General features: G+C 37.5%; 1 protein-coding gene across 1 annotated transcript; it reads left to right on the top strand.

The window, feature by feature from the left end:
• The first annotated feature begins 2,940 nt into the window (after positions 1-2,940).
• Positions 2,941-21,322, top strand: LOC145767422 (uncharacterized). Its single transcript, XM_082579243.1, has 12 exons — positions 2,941-3,389; positions 3,799-3,899; positions 5,352-5,867; positions 6,037-6,138; positions 6,844-6,915; positions 7,006-7,118; positions 15,832-15,972; positions 16,361-16,433; positions 16,784-16,872; positions 17,621-17,843; positions 18,618-18,772; positions 19,089-21,322. The coding sequence occupies exons 1-12, from the start codon at positions 2,941-2,943 to the stop codon at positions 19,293-19,295; spliced, it is 2,241 nt and encodes a 746-aa protein (XP_082435369.1). The 3' UTR covers positions 19,296-21,322.
• The last annotated feature ends 2,630 nt before the right edge of the window (positions 21,323-23,952 follow it).

The raw sequence follows: 23,952 nt of genomic DNA, 5'->3' as shown, positions 1-23,952 counted from the left end.
TTGAAATCAGATTTGGAAAAAAGTAGGCTACCAAATTATCGTAGGCTACAAACCTAACCAGAAGTGTTTTAGTGGATGATATAAATCATTGCGACTTTGTTAATAATTAATGCTTGTCTAAATAGTTGTTGTTAAAGTGTCAGATTAAACATTTTTGCCAAATCGTTTCTTTGGTAAATCTTTTTTCAAGTCAAATTTTTTTTATCAAGATTCGGAGTTCAAGTTCAAGGTTCAAGAGACTTTTCGTTTCTTACCAACTTCCAGTAAAATAAGATCAGGACTGCGATGATCCGTTCATCGGCACAACCGGAAAATGTGGCAATAATTTCCGAAGTGCCGAGAGCCGACTTGTTATTTAACTTCATGGAATTACCATAGACCATTTCATCGATTTATCTGGACTACCAGGAATAACTTATCAAGGCTTTGTAAGTCCGAGGATGAACATTCAAAACCAAACCAATAACCAAACCAAAACCAAACCAATCTGGTACATTCGAATCATATTCGCTGCTGTTCCAAAAACCACAAAATAATTGTTTTTTTTTCCCGTGGCTTCTCTGGTGATAAAATATTTTCCGCTAAGTGGTGGGGTAGAGCAAGATGACACGTTTGTTTTCTCACTCGACCAACAAAACTCCGTAGTGGGCTGCGTAATACGCAGGCTTCCGTACGGTATGTAGGCTACTTTGTGTATTGTGTTTTATCATAGAACTTAGGTTGTAGAACATGACTGTCTTGAGATGCGTTCTTATTTGGTTGGTTGGTTTTGAATCTTTATCCTTGGACTGACAAAGCCTTATTGAGTTATTCCAGGTAGTTTCGCATACTTGTAGAGGCTTTTGACGCAGGGTCGATTACCAAGGTTGGCAGAGTGAAGTTTCCGATTACTAAAACGTTGTTTCCGGGGAATTCTTTCTTCCAGTAGATGCCGTAAAATGGAGAGCAGTCCTAAAATGCGTTGCTCACGCGCACATCCCCAGAGTCGAACCGGCGTCGCGTGATCTTGACTGGGGCGCTCAACCACTGAGCTATCAGGGTTGACTTATTTGCCACACTTTGCAGTCTGTTACCAGTTTTAGGTTTAATAAGGGCGAGGCCTATATGTAGCCGAAAACGTTTGCTTTATTTTATTTTTGCTTGTTATAATTTTAAATGCTGTGGTATTACTCAGCTACGTCTGTTTGTGGTTAAACAAAGTAACCTCTCTACCCAATTATAATGTTACCAATTGAATAGCAGTTGTTACAACCGGTAACTACCGTATACCTTTACCCAGTGCCGGTCTTAGGGTATTTCGGGCTCTGTGCGGAATATGCTTTGCGAGCCCCAATGACAATGATCCAATTCAGTAGCGTAGGTAGGTATTTTGAAAGGGGATGGGGGTGTTTTGACGGTCGGCAGGTGACACCCAGTGGTGGGGGGTCTGGGGGTCCTCCCCCAGAAAATTTTGAAAAATTACTTTGAATTTGGGGCATTCTGAGAGTATGTTCAACAAAAATTTGTGCATGAATATTACTGTAAAATGGTGCTGTCCGGTAGCATAGCAAAAGGATAAGATCATGCTTTCTTCAGCATTTTTCGGAAATAAAACTATGTCTCTATGTTAAGTCTGGATGCAACCTATTTCGTACCCTGAAATCGGAGTAACAAAATCAAATTTCGACCTATTTCGTCCCCTGAAAAGATCGAGAAAAATTTTGAAATGTTTGTGGCAACTCCGATCAACGACTTCGGCTCTGTTGTTTTTTTTTTCTCCATCTTTTCAGGGTACGAAATGTTCAAGGGGAAAAATAGGTTGCACCCGTTGAGTCTCTATGTTTTCTTGTTGCTAATTCCTTTGTTTGATTCACTTCTTTAATTTTTTCATTGAAAATGACAAAATTACTGCATTTTCTGAGTAAATTGCGGCCCCTCTAATTTGCGGGCCTGTGCGATAGCACGGTTTGCACACCCCAAAGACCGGCACTGCTTTACTTGTTTAGTGATGTTTATATTGCGTTGTGTTGACTGGCGAAGACAGTGATACGCAATCCCTACTTTCGTAGAAAGTATATAAGACAGCAAAGTATCGCCTGGTTGGTACCCATGATTGTACAGTTGAGGCTCACGCCGTTTTGGAGTTCTCCTTTTTAGTCTGTTATCGTTTTTAGCTATTCGGAAAAGAAAAAACCATAACCATTCTGTTTAATTAGTACCAGACCATGACCTTCTTAAACAGAAAATGGCTATGTACCAGACCAAAATCATCTTCTGAAACAAGCACTGTTGGCAGCACTCTGCTGAAAATAGTCAGAAACGGAAAAATGATAGCTCGTTTAATGAAAATACAGTAGGAACGCTCTTTCGTTACTTGGATTCTCCATGTCACATTTAGATAGTGCAGTAGTATCCTTGGCAAAATCCGTCACTTTTGCATCGATTCAACGTCTACAAATGTAAAAATGACGGATTTTGCTGTTTGGAATATTTCAAGAAGCAGTGAGGTCGAGTTGTGAGAAAACAATTCACTCGTTGTCGTTTGCAGACGTTGAATCACCAGAATGGCATGACCGATCGTTTGACGTTTGCAGAACTTCTCTCCTATTAGTGTCATGGTTGAGAGCGTTTTGAAAGAAAAAAGAAGGAACAATGCTACAACATTTTGTAGGAAATTACACAAGTCAGTTGTTCGCTCTGCAACGTGCTGCCGCGGTTTGATAGGTCGTGCTGCGGCAAATGTTAAATGAAATTTAACCAGCTGTTGTTTTTCGCTTACATTGGATTTTTAAGACTAAGCAACTGCTATATCTCTTTGCAGCAACACTTTTAGACTTTGAAAGGGTTTACAAGGATTGATTTCCTTTGTTTTTTTTAATTTCAGAGAGTGTGCATTTTGGTTAGAAAGATTTTGCTTACAAAGATCAATTCAGTCGGCCGAAACAAACAGCTCAGATTGTTATGGCTTGTCTGCCTTTTCGTCAAGAAATGAAAGCAACATTTTTGCCACCCTGGCTCAATAAAGTACCTAGTCCTTCTGGCAGTGATGATTCGGGGATTGGCTCGTCTCCCAGCCCAACGAACAGTGACCGACACTTTCATTTAGATAGTCCCGGAAGACATTACGTGGTCAAAGGTTTTGTTGAAGGTTTTGCGGAAGACGCCAGCACACCTGCTTATAACTATGATGAAACTAAATGTTACTTCAGTCAGTTGAAATCATCTGATATTAAGAGCAACATCGAAGTCGATCGTCAGCTTTTTGATCAGCCAAAGTCTTTTCTACCTGACATACAACGAAAATACATCGGGGAACCAATTAAGACATTTTCAAATATTCAGCAAAAAAAGTCTTGGTCCAAACCAAAAATTAGAAAGAAAACTTCTACTGTTACAGAGAATTTAGCAAGGTTAGTTGATTAACCAAAATAAATATTTTTTTAAGTTACTATAATAAAAAAAATGAAGCGGTAGGCTTAGGATAGCAGTGTTATCATCATCGTTAAGTTCTTTTCTCTCGTCGAAGGTTGGAAGCAATGAAGCGCCAAGTTTCTCTGTTGTGATATAGCAGAATAATGAGTGGAAAATTTGCAAAACCGATAACTGTGCTGACATCTGACTTTTTCACAGGCATAGTGCTTGGTGTATCGCTTGCAACAATCCTACAACGTTTCATCGCCAAAGAAATTACTACAGTATAGCCTACTTTTAAAATTTCCCAACAAAGAAGAGAAATAACTTACTGGACTCTAACTTGATTCTATGCAGTACGCAACACAAAGGTGCAGCATTTGCTCATCACTATTTTTTTATTTTTAGCTCCAAACTTGATCGTTGCTTGCAGCCCAAAACCGGCAACGGTAAACCAAGGCAAACATCAACAAAGAAAAAAATGAGTCAAAAGTTGAATGGAACAAAATGTGAGTGTTTGAAATTTGAATAAATTCGGTTGAAACAACTTACGGGAGCGATGAAGTGCATTTTCATATTTTGTCTGTCTCCACTTTTACATGCAGAGTAGTTAGAACGGATCCAGAACTGTCTGAACCAACGGTGTTAAAAGGTTTCTTTTTGCAAACTCATGGTCCCCAAGAACCCCTCAATCTAATTTTAGGTTTTTTCTTTTTCTCTACCAAATTTCAGTTACTGAAGGGATCGATAACAATTACATTTGTAAACTTATCCATCACCATAAATATGTTGTAGTGTAGAAATATCAAATTATGTGGCACTGAAAATTTTGATTTTTTTTAACAAAATTTTATTCACCATACCACACCGGAATGATTTCTTCGTAGTTTTGAAGAAAACACTGCGTAAGTCGTAGGCCTATGTGTTTTTAATACAGCCCTTTCGCGAACTTATTTTTCTTCAATATTTCCAGCTCAAAATTAATCACTTTTTGACTTGTGCGCGCGAAAGCACAGCGGAGCCAATATCGTTTATTTTTGCATCAATTTTGTAAAATTTCAACTTGAGTTAGTTGACTTTTCTAAAAAATCAGTTTTGCGCTATACGAAGTTATAAAAGTTTTTAAAAAAAAAATTTTGAGTTTTTGTTTAGCTTGTTTGCGCGTCCTTTTTACCCCATGAGTAATTTCCGAAGTTTAACTGGCAAGCTTCCTGCGAATAGTTTCATGTGGTTTTTAACTTCGGTCTTCATTTTTGTGTTATTTTGCACAAAAAGTTCAAAGCGTCTTCATTTTAAATAACATGATGCGTTCTACTGGATCAAATTAAGCTAAACTATCACAAGACACAAGATTTCATTTTGCATGTTTAATTGATTTCAGCAACATGGTCCTGTGTTTTACCATGCTAGATAGGTAGTTACTACCTGGTCTAGCTCCCTTAAGAAGTCAGTCGTGTCTGATTGACGAAACGTCGGAATAAAAGCAGATTGTCACTGTATACATCGTGTGATAGTTTAGCTTAATTTGCACCAGTAGAACGCATCACGTTATTTATTTAAATGCCTGGTGAACAGCTTCATTCAATTTTCAGCATCTTTATTTTGAGTACTTTTCATGTTCACTGTTGTTTTTTGGTCACTGCTCTGTTTATTCCGCCAAGCGGTATCTCATCAGGAATTGACCTTTTTACCTTTTGATCTTTCTTAACTTTGTTCGTTGGTCTTTATTTTTATGGTGAAACAATGCATATGCTGAAATAATTTTTTTTGTATTGGTATAAATAGCCTAGTTGATGCACATAGGTTGCATTTGCTACAATAAAAAAGGTTAATGATGCAGAAACAGATTTCTTTCATACGAAACCTCGCAAAATCCGGACATTTATCATGTTTCATAAAACATATGAACGCTTCAGCTATATGTCGCCTAGCGTTCATCGTCAGTTCTGTTTGTATTTTAGCAAACCCAGGAGTCAGAGTCAACAAAACTGTCCGTGAAATGTTGCACGACTTACGTGGTGAGGACAGATCAATGCAGGAGAACATCTCTCCCAAGGTTAATCAACATCGGCATTCCCCTTATTGTGGACCTCAATTGTCGCTGCCACCGAACTTGGGAGACTTTCGTGGTCCAAGAATGGCAAATCCCTGTTTTCCATCACCAAACGTGCTTCCAGATGGCAGGAATGACTCTGCTAATTTGACGAATGCCCCTGAAGCCACCCTGCATCAAATTTCACTTGCATCTTCTGTGCATTCAAGTTCTGAAACGCACATTTCAAATGCTTGCAGCTCTTTTGGCAATGTAATGTCCCCTCCAAATATCACTCTCTCTACTTCCATGCAACAACTACAAGTTGCTCCAGATTCTAATTGTACTATGGAAACTTCATTGCCAAGTCAAAGTTCCTGCTTTGTCACTCAACAATCGAACGTGTATCTAAACAACCAGCCGTCAATGTCAACAACATACTTGAGTAAGTGTGCTGTATGTTCAATGACAAATCACATCTATGTGCAGTTATCAAAAGCTTTGAATTTCATGTCTTTGCCATAAATAAATGCCATTTTTGTATTTGTAGTTTCTTAGAGGACGTAGAATTTTCCGTTTTTTGTGTATAAACTTGATTTGTTGTACTGTTTCAGATCAGAGCCAGTTGGAGCCAAGTTGTGCATTGAAAGCCATGCCAGGCTCCTCTTATCAAAATCTACTGTCCTGTGATCATTCATTTGTTGGAAACTATCGAGGTAACTAATATCGGTTTTAACAGTAAGAAGTGACAGAAAAGTTTCTCAGCAGCTGATTGTAGTAACTTTGCACGTGACAAAAAAATCATGTATTACCTTCTACCAAAATCATTTGTTTGTTTGATTGCTTAGAATCAATGTTTGTTTACATTTTGCTGGTTTATTGCTTTTTTACGTATATTTTTTGTATACAACATAAAATAATGTCACATCGTCATCATCATAAGCTGTTTGTGATTTCAGTTAATGTAAACAAACATGCGATTCCATGCAATCAAACAATACTGTGCCAAAAGTGTTTGGCTAATCCCGGTCAGTGCGAATCTTACAACGAGCATGCAGTAGACTTACATGTTTTCACCAGTAACTTAGACGTGATTAAAAGATTAAAAAATTTCATTTGTTTTAATTGATTGGATTCTTCAAAACATAAGTTTCGATGTGACAAACGAAGTATATGGTATATATATACTGTACTTTGTATAATGTATAGCCTATGCTAACTCTTTAAAATATTAGGTATGCATAAAGAAAATGAAGCCATCTTGTAGTAATGTGTAATGAAAATCTTTAATCACTTTAGAGTTAGAATATGTCGAATTGCTTGGTAACGTGTTACATTTTTGACAATTTAAATGTATATATGACTATAAAAATTTTGTTCTTTTTCTAAAAATAACGTTTGCCAATGTTTTTTAATTCCAGTTCCAACTCAATCCGACCACTCTCACCCAGTATACCAGGCTACAACATCATCAGTACAAACTCAAGGATATGGTAAGTAGAACTCGTTTGCAGTTTAACAAACTCCCTTTCTGTGTGGTTTTTACTCGACCAGTGCTGTTCACATGTGACACCTTCGTGTAGATCAAGAATATCCACAAATCCATTTGATTGCTGCCGCTAGTGATACAAGAACCTCACAAGATCGTTTGGTAATGACACGGGACTCAAGCCGCAGCAAAGACACCTCTGGATTGGTGAGAACATTTAGAATTATTCTATAGTAAAACATGTTTAATTCCAGAACAAAATGAGTGGAACCCCTGATCAATCTATTGAAAAAAATAAAGAGCCCAAAATGTAGATACTAGATCGTCAGGTCATATATTTTTGTTTGGATGCGAAACAAAACGCACACAAAAATATCTATATACAGTCCAGTGTGCATCCAATGAGAGAATGCAAAAAACCTTAGCCCTAAGAAGGCTTAGGCCGTTGGAGGTCGTCGAGTATGCACTCTCTCATTCAACAAATATACAGTAGTGTACTAAACTCTCAACGTATGCTCAGCTCAGTTTCTACATTTTAGGCTCTTTATTTTTGATTAGATGTTTGATTTATGTGTAAATATTTGGACACAACTTTACAGAATAACTTCGTTGATTAACATAATTCAATAATTATTTTGTAACAAGAATCGTTGTTAGCGCATATTATGGGAGGAACAAAGGCAGCCTGCTCCAAGCATTTTGCAAAGTTCAGTTGATCTGCTTGTCATGTGCTGGTTGCAGTCTGTGCAATTTGCTGCTGCATTTGTTTCGTTGCGCGGATGTATGTTCCGCGTAGTACGAACTGTTGTTTAGGCTAAGCTGAGTGTCACAAGAATTACGTAGGTTGAAGAAATTCGACCGCTCACAACTGCACTATAAATTCTCAACAACATTGGAGCCAAACGTTCACTGCTTGTTCAGCCCAGCGGTAGCATTGGTTTAACCAAACAAAAAAGGGCCATTTCTACGTTTCCGGCATAACAGCATAACAGTTCTGCCGTAAAGATGACTTTTTGGCTTGAATTTTGCTTTCAACGTTATTGTCATTTAGTCAAATTCTTTAGTTTTTATAGCAACTTATACCTTTACTTCAGTAAACAGGATTCCCAAATTTTCCTTGATTTGGTAGCAGCTACAATATTCTTAACTTTCACAAATGGCCATATGAAACGATGTTGGTATCCAAAATGTTTCTTCTTTTTGAAAGTAAATGATAATATCTTACACTTGACTGGCACATAAGCCTATGGTGCCTCGTACTTCCGAGATATTGTTTGTTGACTGTGGGGTGTGCATGATTTATTGATTACCTGGTCGCTTCGTTGTTTACTGGCGCGGCTTCGCCTTGTCGTATTTGCGGTCGCAATCGCATAGCTTCCTCAGTGAAAACTACAGCTAAAACCTATTTGCTGTTATGTGTTATGTCTAACACCTTTCTCTCAACCTTTTAGCCACCCATAGAATGTGCATCAGTTAGTCATTTTACGCTACGAAATTACAACCAGTTTTGTTTGTCAATCCTCGAAAAGGTCTTACGTTTGACTGCGGTAAGCGCTGGAAGCTGTTTCATCCGTTCAGCCCTCTGCAATACCTTGCGCACAACAAGATTCCGACCAGTGACCACTGCAAGTGGATTGCACCGCTTCCTATTGTGCTGACCTTTGAATCAAATTTCTATCTTTTATGCGTTTTTTTTTTTTTTTTCTTGTTGACAATTATGGTTGTCAAGCCAAGTGTTGACTGGACAGCCAAGTGCAAGGGATGAAAGCCCTGGTACGACGCTCGAATAGGCGCCGGTTCGACACCGCACAAGAGGCTAAGCATGTGGCCGTGTCTTTAGCAAGACACTTGAAGGTATGCCGGAAGGGTAGACACAAAGATTGGCTTTCTTGCCTTTTGTCCACTCTAAATCTTCAACTACCGAGCACAAAAGTCTGGATACAACACAAAAAGTTGTCAAGTGATATGCTGGCACGAACCCAGTAATGTGGTATTGCTTCACCCATTCAATCAACACAATCATTTCCACAGCCACATGCACAAATAAGACTATAACTTTCCTTAATTTCAATCGTTCCTTTCTTACTGAAGAGGTTAAAAGTGAGTTACCTTAAATAGCTTGATTCATTGAAATTGAAAATGAGTATTTGTAGCTAAATGGTCCAAAATTGGTTACCCATAGCGAATGTGTGGAGCGTTAGGTAAACTTAAATTAAAAGCACACGGCTAAAAATCTAGAAATCAAACTCATCGATTAACAATGTTTCAAAAACTAGCTGTTTTAATCTTCATTGTTAAAATTAAAAAGTGGCTATTCTAAGTGAATAGTGGTTGGTAAGAAGGTTTGTTCAATTTTAGCATTGAAAATTGAACCAGATTTGTTTTCCAAACATTTGCTGATCCGCCATAGTCCAGCTTTTACATTTTGGGCACCTTGTCCTGTATTAAGATTGGCCTGTGTTTTCATCATTTTGCTTCAAAAATATTATTTTTGTACTTTTTGGGGCTGATGTTCAGTTATTTTATAGTTAATCTAACCATTCCCATCTCACGTCATTGCCATTTTCGTCCAGTTAATTGTATCTTTCATGCAAGTTAGGGATTTTCTTTGAGTTCACACGAAAACGAAGCTATTTCTATAATAGGGATAAGCATGGCGATAGGAAAATTGCTCATGATTGCAGCTCACTGTATACGCTTGCGCTATAAGCTATGTCAATTGTCATGGCTAAAAGACCATTATCATGATGGGTAATGAAGATGATCATTGAGCATTATCATTGCCATTCCGATGGAAATATATGCCATCCAAGGTTGCAGTCACATTTGAAGACGTTGAATCAATGTCAGAAATCACTTATTTTCTAGGTGGGTTATCACAATTCCAATAGACAGAATCATGATCATCATCATTTTGCATTTGTTCAGCTACTGTAGTAATGTGGCTTATTCTGCATGAAAGCGGATTTACTATTCAGCTTGCTCAACGATTAGTTATGAAACTCGCCAGTTTAATGCGCTAGCTTGCTTTCGTAAGCCGGGGGCAGTAAAGCGTTCTCAACACAAGTATGTGTGAGCTATGCTTTGTTAAATCAGTTAAGTTTACGAAATAAAACAAAAAACAGCCCAAGGGAACGCCTGCCACTTGTAATAATAAACTTAAAGCCAAAGCCAGATATTCATTTGATTTAAGTTTGTAACGACCATTAACGTTACGAAACTTTTAGTAGGCCTAAGCAAAAGCGTTGTACCAATACTGGTATGTACCAATGCTTGTACAAAATGCTGTTGGTCATTTGTTACAGAAGCTTGTTGACTCGCGCTTAAGCCGTGTTTATCGGTTCATAGAAGGCTGACCAGACCTTTGATACTATTTGACATTCCAACAACAGTTGATTTATATTTGCTTATACAAAGTGGAGTGGGAAGCGAACATAGCTTAAAGGTGGTAAGAATTAGTGCCAGATCCGAAGGGGGAGTAATTGGGGCGACATTTCCCCTTAAAACACAGAAAAATAAGTTTATTCAGGATCTTTTTGCACGATCGGATGTAGATCTAAATATCATTGTGTTTTGTTAAAATCGTCCCCCTGAGGCTACTTGCCGGATCCGCCCCTGGCAAGATTGATGACGACATAGCTCGCCAGGGTATCAAATGTAATTAAACTAAAAACCATCACACAACGTTAGCGTCGACATAATAATACTGGTTCAGATGCTTGCACAGCAAGTAGCGTCAATTTACTTTACACTTAGTTTACTTTGTCCACGTCCAATACCTTATCGAGATAGTGATGTTTAGCTAGCAATGGGATATTTGCAAAAGAAAATGTTTTGTAAGAGATTTGCGGTTCAAGTCCTTTTACCTATTTCTCACAGACATTTTCTAGAAATAAAATCTGAAAGTTTTCAGTCAATCACATTTTTCCTATGTTGAATAACTTCCACGTAGGCCTACTGTTTTTGAAAGTACAAGTACAATATTGTCGCTTTCATCACATTCGTTTTGAATTTGCGTTGGGTTGAGCCAAAGTTGAGCTCGTTATTCTTCAAAAGGTAATGGATTGGATTGAACAATAAACTGAATACCAATAATTTACAGCGATTTTAGACTGTTACATGCATAGCAAGAGTAACACACATGACAGTTCTACACCAAATTATCGATGAATTAATTTTCTTTGGGTAAATTTATGCAAAATTTTCTTAAGCTGTGTAATGTCATATGATTGCAAGAATGCTTTCAATTGTTTTTTTGGTTTTTTATCTACTTGTAGAGCAGCAGCTACAGATGTTTGGCATGTCTAGAGAAAGCCAAGTGGTCGTAGTTTACTGCAGCTGCAATTTTACTACTGGACCACCGACCAGAATTGTTGCACACCCTTTGATTTCCTTCCGGAAGCAACAACTGGAAAAAGACCCGTGTGTTCAATGTACATAAGCTGCCAAAAATCCTTTTTCGAATACAGAGAACTGCACAAGATGCAAATATTGCTTTAATATGTTCGATTTTTATCTCCAAAGGCAAAACTGTAACATAATTTTATGCTTCTTTTTTGTTAGACCTTCTTTGGCAGAGGGTCAATCGTTTTCACACCCCAGATTAGCGATGTTTCTTTAACTATACATGCACTGAAAGGCCAACAACAGAGAGCAATCAGTCTTTGACTAATGATTCAAACAAGCAGAATTTCCATTTCATTTAATGGACGATAGATGCTGCGGTCGTTCATGTGAGTTCAACATAACAACATAACAAAAATCTTTAAGCTGAAGAGGAGAAACCATGTCTAAATTAGGTTGCATTTGCCATGGTACATCTTATTCTGCTCTGTGCCAGGCTAAACTCAATTGGAAGCCTTTCCTTTACACTCAAATGTTTTTGATGCCAAATTTTACTTTTGTTTGAAGTGTAGCCGACCTCTTTTACTTCTACTCTTCTAAGAAAACAAAACAATATTTTGGCCTGGTTAATTTAGGAAACTTCTCATAAATAGAATCATATTTGCTTCGGAATAAAACATGATTGAAAAAACACGTTACTTTTGCATCAAAAACTAAAAGCTTCAAATGTCAAATGATGATTAAACAACTAAGTTCGAATTAAAAACCACTTCAATGATACATGTTTAAATACTTTTTGAGTGTCTTGAATTTTTTTATACAAATCTTACGTCGCAAAGCGTTCGATCAACATAGATTTACTTCTTAGGTACTTTATCTTCCTTGATTTGCATTGTAATTTCAACCATTGCTCAAATGAATGAACAGTTGAACACATACAGTGATACTGAATTTTTCTGGTAACAAGTTAGTTAAAACACTTCATGTTTTGGAGTGAAAAACTTGTGTTTCCAGCTCTCAGACTATTGTTGTTGGGCCAGTTGGCTAGCTTCGCTAAGCAGCCTAATAGTGAGAACTTAACTAAAAAAAGGCATTTATTAATGAATATTTAAATAAGATTAATTTTTATCTTTGGTTTTACTTTGAAATTGAGGTTGCCATTACTTCACTGTATGCCGAATCAGTAATGTTAATATTTCTTTGAGAAACACTGATAAAAGTTACTATTCTGCTATCCTTTGTCTAACCATGTTCAGAACAACTTCACATTTTTTTAGCATTTATGCTTTTTTTCAGCGGACGTGATTAATGTGCTGTGTTGCTTGGTTCAATTGGTGTCGTAGCACTTTATGTCGTATCACAGTGATTTTGTGTCACAGTGCCAAGTTGTTCTAAGAAATCGGCCTTTGTTTGATTGCTATCGCTTTGTTTAGATCTTAGAACCTAAAAAATTCCAAACAACCCATCTTCTTATGAATTAAATATTGCACTGATTAACATTTACCCGCTATTATCGAAAGGAAAAGAAAATCCGAATCAAAAACACAGAGAGTAGCTAATATTGACGCCGTCAGACGCTTTTCGTCAGATGAGAAATATTTACAATTTTGAAGTCCAATATTATTTTGTCATGAAGCTAATGAAATCTTAAACTTTGTACCGAAGTTGTCAAATATTATCTCAGTATTCAGCATCTCCTGTCACTTTCGGGCTTAAATCTTTGGGTTTAAACTGGAAGAATGAACGTTGTGCTGTGCGAATTTGTTTTCTTCGATGGAAATTAAGGATAGGGGATTTAAATTTTACAATATCTAAGGAAAGCTTATATTGACAATAAGCTTATATTGAATTCTTTTTGAACCATGATAAGAAATATTGTAGTCATTATTTTCGGGGTTTGCTCTTCCCCTTGCCGCATTATTCGGTCAATGTTGAAAGATTTACCAACCTTATAGGATTCTTCCATTATTTTGCATAAATATTAAAAGCACAATAGTGAGATAGCTTCGAAAGCCTTTTAATTTTTTTTAAATACCCAATGTACTTTAATGTTGCACTTTAAGAACGTTTCCCAACTTTCAACGGGATACTTTACTACTATGAAATTTAACACGCCTATTTATTGAAGGTTTTTTAAAGAATTTTTTTTATTTCTTCCTGTAATTTTTAGCATCTATGCCGAACGTGATGAAGGGATGCATTGTGTTATTCTGGTTAGTGCATATCAAGTTTCTAGTCCTGCTTTAGCTTTTTATTCAACACAAAAATACTGTTGGATTTAAAGTTTAGAACATTTAGTTACTTATTTTAAACTTTTTTAGTTACTTAAAACTGTGAAGTTACCTGATTCGTGATTTGAGGCTTATTCGTTTCAAGTTTTGTTATTCAAAGCACCGGATGATTGTGGTTTTCATTAAAACTCACCAACTTCTTTTTAATTGAACTTGAACACAAAAAATTTGTTTCACGGCAATCAAGTGCAGCCAAAATAGACAGCAAAATCAACGTGCTTTGCCCATGAGGTTAGGCTCATGTCAAAGCATCGCGCTACAATGGCTGCTATAGTCTATAGTGAGTAGCCTATTTGTGCGAACGACAGGGGACTCGCTGCTTTTACACACAAAAGTCTGATACGCCTCACGAAGGTTATGTAAGACTAACCATGGCCACCTAAAGATACGGCCTGATTTGTCACATTTTGCAGAAATTTCCAGGTTTTTCTAACTTTGGGCGAACGTTTAAATAAATTTTTCTAAAAATTAGATTTTTACGCTTTCTTTATTCTTTTCCCCAGATGACACAATAGGTTTTAACATCCTCACATGTTGAAAAACAAAGAAAATTTGATTTCGAAGATTTTAGTCAGACTGTTAATTTTCAATAACAGTCTGATTTTGCGTTTTTCAACTTACTTTTTCTCATTTGCTACTGCTTCCCCAAGGCAACAAAAAAGTTTTATGTCATTAGGAAACCGCAAAAAGTAAAAACATCTCAAAAAATGTCAGTCAAGCACTAGCAGTAGCTGTAATCAAAATCTGCAAAATGTGACAAATCAGGCCGCATCTCCAGGTGGCCATGGACTAACTAACGGCATACCGAAACTTATTGAAAAAAGTTTATGCATGCCAGGGAGATGTTTTCATATTCCTTCCTACAAAGCTTGCATAACTCGCACTACGCAAGTTGTTCAACGTCTGCATGCTTTGATCAAATATTAAAAAAGACTGATTTGCCAGCCGGGTGGTGACTGACTTGTTTTAGCTGTCGATATAATCTGACTGTGTTTTTATTGATTTGTCTTTGATACAACTGTATTGAAAAGTCTGCTTGCCAGATTAGGCCTACATTTTGCAATCTGTCTGAACTACAAATACATGTTTTGTACAGATGTACACATTGTACAGTGTGTACTCTTAGGATTAAACAGCACATCTTTTAACCCTTTGACCGCCACCAAAAATTTACCCTACCGTCACGCATGAGTGATCACGAGTTTGTTGGCCTTAAATACCTCATGTATGAATCCCCCCTCAATAACCTTCACATGAATGTCGAAGAGCAATTCTTTCTCTTTTCAAAAATGTAAAAAGATTATTTTATACAGTTATATTAATTAATTTTTGACCTCGCAAAGTTATCTGCATCTTTTTCATACTTTTCTCACTTCAACCCCAAATAAAAGCTAAATTTTCAGCTCTTTTGGTGTCGAAATTTAATAAAATGTTTGAAATATTATCGGCAACACTGAAAAAACAGTTTCTAGCTCGTCGGTAACGCTCTCTCGTTTGAAGCGAGCGCGGAAAATCCAAGCAAAAATTTTTGTCCAAGTTTGGCAGTAAAAATCTCAAAAAGTCTAAATACAAACCATATTTTTTTAATATATATTGTACTTCTCCATTGCTTTATCTTTGATTTAAAAGGTCAACGAGCATCAACGATGCCACCGTTTGCAAGATGTTGTGGTTTTTAGACTTGCACTCAAATATGAGTGCTGGCGGTCAAAGGGTTTTAAGTAACCGATTTCAAAAATCGGCGGATTAGATAATCAAGAAAAAGTTTTTGCAAAGTTAATCGGTGAATCGGTTGTCGGCGATTTTGATCAGCGAAATACAGTTGGAACGTACGAACAAAACTAATCCGCGAAATAAGAATCAAAAGAGTTTCTTAATCAGTGAATAATTCACTGTTGCTGCATTTACCCTTTATCCAGGATTAGAATAAGTGACAGAAATTGTCTTTCTTTACATAGTTTGTTCATTGCTGACGTTAAAGTGATCTGATACAGGGCAAAGTTTTTGTTAACTCTATTTTTGTCACTCTGGAGTTGGCTGCACTTTTTCACAATTTTTTTTTTTTTAGCGGCACAAGGATATCACCATATGCAGGTTACATAACTCGAAAATTTATAGCATGCGGGCTAAAATATTTTGCAATTTAAGACAAACACGTTCCAAGAATTTCTCTTCTCGCATTACAAGTATGACATGTTGCCTACCTCACAACGTTGTGCATGCGTTTGGTTTCTTTCTGTATAAAGGTCGTGACCATAAAACGTTTCACGCAACGTTTTTTGCAGCTTCCTATATTCTACGCTATAAGAAACAACCAAGTGGATGCTGTGAAAATCCTGCTGAACGAAAGCTCTCCCACGTTCATCTGTCCAGATGGCATGACCGTGCTACACGAGGCAGCTCGTCTTCCCAATCCATATGTTCTCGTGAGTTCATGCTCTTTCTAACTATGACAAAGTTTTGCCTTCAATCAAAGCGCGGTTGAAAAACACTTTGGTTCAGTATGGTTCTTATGTAAATTCAACGCTTTATTTCGATCAAAAGATGATACGATTTGTGGCCGAAGGCTTTAACTTTTTTTGATGGCGGCAACTTGATACTTCCGTTCTGTAGCCCCACTTAGTTGCTTTGAGAAAAATTTGCTTAGCAGCTCTTGGCATGCCAACTACCAAAGTGTGTTTTTGTAATTTGAGTTTTAATTTATGGACGAGATCACAGTGAGCAATAATCGCTTTGCACTCTTGGTAACCTTTTAAGGCCAATTTAGCCTACAGCCTAATCTCTATTGTTATTATTTTTTGCTTTTGTACTCAGGAGTTCCTGTTGAGTTCTTTAAGTGAATGGAACAAACAGAAACTTATTAACAGGAAAACTATAGCTTTTGGAGGTGAAGAGCGCTTTTTTATTTTAGTGCCTTTTGTTTCAGGTTATTGAAATTAGTTGGCTGCAGTGGATATTGTTCTTTCTTTTTTATTTACATATGGCAAGAAATTTGGTTATTTAATTTTCCTTTGAAGTAATTTTCCATTTTTAAAATATAGATATCAATACCTGGATGCAAAATTTACAAATTAAAATTTTTAATTCTTTCCTTTACTTTATACTTTATTTATATCATATGCATAAAATCTATACGTTTTATTTCAAACAACGAATCGTTTTCTTTGTGTTTTTTGCATACCGGTTATACATTTACATATGAGCATCCATCTGACAACATCAATAACATTTTTTCAGGGCTCACTCCACTGCATGTAGCCACCGAATCGGGAAGCGTTGAAAATATGGGTCTTTTGCTGAAACACGGGGCAGATATATCAGTCCAGGTAAAGGCTGGTGTTTTCTATTGAACAAATGGTTGAATCACAAATAGTTTAATCGATAAAACGATTGTGGTTTTAGCCTTTTCTACGATGCAGCTGCTTTCTTTGTGATTTCCACAAGTTAAACCATAATTTTTTTTTGTTTAACCAAGGCAGGCCTGGATATAATTTTTTAAGCCTGATACCTGAGCAAATCTGCTGTTTACCTAGCAGGTAATTTTACAACTACATAACTTAGTTGTCAAAGTTCAGCAGAGTGAAAAACTTATGCAACAGTATTGGCAGGTGTAGTCAAAACTTAGTATACCTTGAGACCCATCGTATATACTGCTGATGCCGCGTCATCTTCGTAAAATACGAAGCAGACATCTCATTCTAGTCACTCACAATTGTTAAGAAACCGGGTATTTCCATCACAGTAGGGTCTTGTTGTTGTTTGTCGTATCCAGGCTTACACCCGGTGGTTGAAGATTTAAATTAAGTGGACGGGAAGACAAGGAAGCCAATCTTCGTGACCACCTTCAGGCATGCCTTTAAGTGTCCTGCCAAAGACACAGCCTCATGCTCTTGAGCGGTGTCGAACCGGCGCCCTTTCGAACGTTGTTTCAGGGCTCTCACCACTCGGCAATGTAGCCGACGATGCAGTAGGGTCTTGATATGGAGCAATGCCATACGTTTTTGAAAGCATTGCAAGTGTTTTTGTTGAAGCTTTGGCAACAAATTTACTCAATCTGAGCCAACGTATCCACAGACGGATCAAAGCTGGATGTCTTCGTTGCACATCGCCGCAAAAAACGCCGATTGTGCTGCTGTTCGGGCTCTGGTCGAATTTTCAAAAATTGGACATAGAAAGTTTGATATAGACTTGGCAATGGCAAAACAAGAGAAAAAAGCGACCATTAAAGAGAAACCGATGCCGTTGATAATTTGCCAGAAGGATAGAAACGGAAACTCTCCTCTGCATTTGGTCACAGGTGATTTAATATTTTGTTTGCTCTCGTAACTTGCAATGAGCGCAGGGTTCAATCAATATATTTTTAACGTTTATTAACGTTGTCTGTGTTAAGAATAGTTGGAAATGGAAAAGGTGATTACGTTGTTTGTCAGATCATAAAATATTCAAAAATGTCTGAACAATCGACGGCTTAGCAGCTTCTCTGTGATGTTCAAGCATGAGCAAGTTAACCATTCAGCTTTTGCAGTTAGACGAGGTTTAAACCCAATCAGCCACGTTGCAATGTTACAATGTACTAACCTAGACACTAAATCAGTCGTATTTTTACATTGATTCAACTTTTGCAGACGTTGAATCACTCTAAAAAACGACTGATTTGCTGTCAAGAAAGTTTTATCTTTATTTTCTTTTAATTTTTTTTCTAATCCTTGCTCGAAAACGAAACTGACACGTTGCTATACTGTACACTCGGATGACATCACTGTTTGAACTCACTGCTCTCAGTTCACTTTAGCTAATCGTGAACTGACGTAAATCGGTTTGAAAGTTGTGTATACTCAACCACACACGTATGATCAAAACGCGGCTTTGTGCTGTAGTATTTAAAGCAACGTCTTGGTGGTATAGGACTTAAATGAGTATAAAATTTTGCCATTTAGATTTTAGATGGATCGATATTTTTTTTCTTTGCAGAGTGTCATTTAGTTTAATAAACGTTTTGTTAAATAAAAGTCTAACATCTGAAACAATTTCCGAATGCTTGTCTATGGAAAGTCATTTCCGTTATTTTCAGACCTTCAAAGAACTCATGGATGCGATGGATTGATTGTTCAGCTGCAAGAAAACCTCGTTTGTTACTTGCTCGATAATGGCGCCGATCCATCAGCGTTGAATGCGGAGTATAAGACCCCTTCTCAACTGCTTCCAGCAATTGGCTCTTTTCCTCGGGTAAGACACTCTTGTCACAACGTGTATCCACTGTGGGAAATTGTTCCTAGACAGCAAAATCCGTCATTTTTACATCGAGAACGTCTGCAGACGAAAAAATTACGGATTTTTCTGTCTGGGCTGACCTATACACGAAGACAATTCGTGTGAAAAAGATTTCGCCTGATTGCTTTTCCTAATAAACGTTAAACGTTTACTCGATTAGGTCGGGAACTTTAATGAAAGCCACAGACCTTATCTATTTATCATTAACAAACGTAAAAAGCTGAGCATGTATTTTTATCGATCAATTATCAAGTTTCTTATAATTGTGCAGTCTCGCGAACTATACTCTCTGCTGGGCAACGTGTCTCCAAATGTCACTGATGGAAGTTTGGAGTCATCATCGGATTCTTTTATTCCAACCTTCCCATCATGGACTTCGACCGTTGACTCTTCTATTGGAGCTACAGTGGGGAATGACCATGTGGACCAGAGGATTCATTCCTTAAATGATTTCTGCTGTGCAGATATAGAGAACTAATAGTATATGATGGACGATGAAATGTTGTAAGCGTGCAAGACCTTCTTCTCAGTAACGGAAACGTATTTCGATTACATCTGTTAACATTAAAGCGCTGTAAAAAGGGTTACTTTTTTCTTGGACCTCTTTCCACCAATTGTAGCATTCTAACATCAATATGATATCTAGCAGCAATTAAATGGTTCCATTACCACCAATTGAGATTTCATTGTTTTTCAAAATTGAAAAGGGACTGTTTTGTCACGACTGATGTCTTCATGGTATCCTCGCACGCTTGCAACAGTTTGTTCATCATGTAGTGCAAAGGTTTTCTCTGTTTTAGGAGGAAAACAAATGGTTAACAGACTCAACTACATAGAGTTTTTCAACCGTTCTTTATCTGTTACCCGTATCGGGTTGTGATTGATTTTGTCTTCTTTGCTGTTTTTATTTCTTGGCCGAAACTTTACAACTGTCACTTGCCCATGGAGATAGTTTTGCTGTATAGCACTCGACTGTATTTCGCACCATTTTGTAATTTTATCAGCACGAGTTCTAGAGATGTGACGTATCAAGTGCTTTCGTTGTCATCGTGCGGCTTTGTCGTGACGTGCTTTTCCTTAAATATCCATAAAAAGATAAAAAAAATAAATCACAAAATATAGGCTATATAATTAGTGTACAAAGAGATAAATATTGCGTTTTGTGCGGTGTAAGAATCAAAAAATCATCCTTTTTTACGTTGATTCAACGTCAGCGCACATTCCATACGATTTTGTAAAAATGAAAAAGTAAGTGATATTATTACGTCTTGAGTTCTTGATCGTATCCATGGCAAGTTAGCCATCATAAAACATTTCAAGCCTTAGCCATCAAATTAGTCCTTGTTGACGTTGGTTCGATGTCCGAAGACATTAAATCAATTTGAGAAAGGATTGGTTTGTTGGCTAAACGTCCCATAAATTGGGCTACAGTCTGCTGCGTTCGGCAGCCGCATTTTGTTTGTACAGTTTTTGTATATTTTTAAACATGTACATATTTTCCAACTTACTGTAGAATCCTGTCATAACTGCTAATGTCGCTGCTCACCCTAGCGAAGCAAACATTCACAGCAACAGAATAATTTGTTTTGATGTATCCCGAGGTAATTTTGATATGGTTCAAGGTTTTGTGTTTAATGTAATCCTGATGTCATTGTTATATTGAAAAAACGTCAAATGACAGAGATATGCTGAGAAGCGATGACTAAAACGAAAACCCTCGTTCAGTATTCTGGAATTTTAAACTTGATTAAATTGAGCAAACCAAAAAAAAATGACATCATTTTAATGTCGCTATATGTTGACAGGACATGAAACTGCCCTTTCATCCAGCTAGATATTTGCGATGGAATCTTTGTATATTTTTATCTGTATGAAAGTGTCAATTATTGAGGTTTTTCTTGCAGAACTAAATTTCATTATTTTTTCTCTATTCTGCTTTTCAATATGTTTGCCCCAGCTAGCAAATCGGTTGTTTTGCATTGATTTAACGTCTGCAGAGAAAGAATGAAAAAAACGATTGATTTTCTGGTTGTGGTCGTTTGTAGCTTACAGTGGTAAAAGGCCATAACTGACAAAAGTTCTACCTTTACATCGCTGCAATGTCGCAAAACGTTAAAACGCCGCGAAAGTGGAAACAATCGAACTTTGCCTACTGCTGTTGATCTGTAACAGTCACAGCACACGCAGGCCCGGATTTAGGGGGGGGCAGGTGCCCCGGGCCCCCCGACTTTTGAAGGGCCCCTTACGTGGGAAAAAATGTGATTTTGTGTTACTTTTTCTTCCTTTCTGCCTTTGAAGTTTCTGCAAAATTCTGTGCAGTGCTGGATAGATGCTACTGTAGACGCAGAGGTGGTTTTTTTTGCAGGGGGGCCCCCCGATCTAAAAGTGCCCCGGGCCCCCCATCAGCTAAATCCGGCCCTGAGCACACGATATTGCAAAGCTTTTGGATGAAAAGAATATGAAATTTTTCAGCATTGGTATCTTTTGTAATAAATGTGTGTTGGATGGTGGTAAACTGTTGTCGTATGTTTCAAGCTCATATGTTCAAGCCAAGACAGGTTTATTTTTTTGTTAATGCGGCAGCAATTCAGGCAACATATCTCAACTGCTGCAACCAGTGCACTGCTTCAGTGTTAGGGTCTAAGAGGCAGGCGCGGATTTATGGGGGGGGCCCAGGGGGCCCGGGCCCCCCCCGAAATGTTGCGAGGAATTATTGTTGAAATTCTATGTATCCGCATCAAATCGTTTGATATGCGTCTACACAACTGATATTAGTCCCACGGCAGACTTCACTTATCTGGGAGGGGAGGGGGTAATTTTTTGTTATTATTATGGTTAAAATCATCCATCGATCAGACTCCTTTATTCCGTTATACAACTGTAAATGCATTTTAATAGCAACATTTGTTGGAGCTGACTCAGCTGAAACCAATGCTGAACCAAATGACGTCAGTTGAAACAATCTGAAACCTTGAATGGCTGTTTTATAGTTTTTAGCCTTCATTATAATTTCAATCAATTGCCGTCTATGCTTGCAAACATACAAACATCCAATTGGTCATGGACACTGCATACAGGGTTTTAAACCAGATTTCAAGTTTACTTTGCATGCTTAGCAATTTTTATTCAAGCAAAATGTATTTTTCAAACATTCACAATTGATGAAATGGCTGTTTCTTTTAATGTATATTTTATTTTATGGCATATCGTATATGTCGTAGTATAGTGGCGTAGCCAAGGGGAGGGGGGGGGTTACAACCCCCTCCCCCTTTGGCACGCGTGTGACATCACGATATTGAGAATAATGCTTTCAGTCTCTGTTTCTCTAAAATAAAGTTTTCCTAATTTTAAACGAAACTGCATTAAAAGAGCGAGTTTTGCCAATACCAAACATTTAAATATCTCAGCCAGGAATTAGCAACAAGAAAACATAGAGACTTAGGTTTATTACCGAAAAATCCGAAGAAAACATGATCTTATCACCATTTTACAGGAATATTTATACCCACATTTTTGTTGAAAATGCTCCCAGAATGCACCAAATTCAAAGCAATTTTTCAAAATTTTCTGGGGGCTGCCCCCCAGACCCCCGCCGCTGGGTGTCGCATTTGGCGAAGACGCCGACGGGCTTCGCCCGCCGGCCGTAAAAACCCCCCCTTTCAAAATTCCTGGCTACGCTACTGTCGTAGTATCATTGTTAATATCTGTTTTATCTTTTTCTTTCTGTTTAATTGATTTTCAAATTTTCTGCCCCCCCCCGAAAAAAACTCCTAGATCCGCGCCTGCTAAGAGGTCAACATGTTTTAGACTTAGGGAACGTTCGAATATTATGTAACGCTTTTTTTCCGAATTTTTGACCTCCCCCTCCCCTATGTAACGCCAACGTAACGTGTTTTTTTTTTCACTACGAATTCAGCACAAAAACTGTCATTCCGTACTAGAAAGCGTTACGTAACGCTTTGCATAAACCCCCCTCCCCCTCGAAGGAATTACGTAATATTTGAACATTCCCTTAGAGCTCGAAAAACTGCACAATGGTGTGCTGTACGACTATCAGTCTATCACTACCCAGTCTACAGATCAACCCACTTTACATTGAATCAACGTTTGCAGACTTTGAATCAATGCAAAAAAGACTGATTTGTTACAGAAGCGAGCAACAATTCGCTCGCCAAGCGTCAACGACAAAGTGATGCTAATTTTAGTAGTTTAAAATACAATCACAAATCTCACAGAGTAGTATTGTTATCAAAGCAGTTTTGCGTAACCTGAAAAACTTGCAAAAACATTTGCAAAAAATGACTTCATACTGAAACGTTTGCATCGGGAAAATTATTGTTTTCAGCACAAGTTGCAACTTTCATCTGGTAAAAGTGAACGTAAAAGCAAAGGCAAACAAGTTGATTTATTGCTTCACTGACGTTTTGCGCACCATGACAATGTGCATCCTTATTCGCTCTAAGAATATTTGAGTGTGGACACTCTTATTCGATCTCTGATCATCCTTATTCGTTATTACTAGCAGGAAATGTCGGTCTATGATCAGTTGTTTAGACAGCATTGATAAAATACGCTTAACCGGTGCTTGGATTGTTTGGTGATGCTGCAGGATGTCGGTACCCATCAACACAGTTGAAGCAATTGCTTGGCGAGCCCGAATAGCCTAATTCAAATTTTTTATCGAAAGAACTGTTTGAATGTCACTTACGTGCTTGGGGCTCCCAAACTATCACACTGTGTTTCACAGGTTTACAAAGCAGAAACGTTAATAGTGAAAACAGGACTAGAAAGGGTCGCGTAATTTTAAACAATCTCAAACTAGTCAACTCTATGTTCAAAAACATAACGAAATGAAGTTGACTTTGAAAACATTAAAAAGTAGGCTATCTTTTTGTAACTTTGTTAATATCGATTGGATGACGGTAAAGTATTGTTTCCAAATTAGTTTTTGTCATTCTTTTCAACCAAAAAAGTAACTTTATTGACCTGAAATCGCCCGAGTCATTCAACCAGGCAAAAAAACACGTCTTACGATCGTCTTACTAATGACATGTCATTGAGTCACTAACAAAATAACACGGTCTTTAACTAACACTTGATAAAGTGAACACTATAGCATAGGCAAATTTTGAATT

The sequence above is a fragment of the Aplidium turbinatum genome, chromosome 1, assembly GCF_918807975.1.
Source record: "Aplidium turbinatum chromosome 1, kaAplTurb1.1, whole genome shotgun sequence".
Lineage (NCBI taxonomy): Eukaryota > Metazoa > Chordata > Ascidiacea > Aplousobranchia > Polyclinidae > Aplidium > Aplidium turbinatum.
Note: the sequence above shows the minus strand (reverse complement) of the source record. Positions and strands in the feature narration are given on the sequence as shown.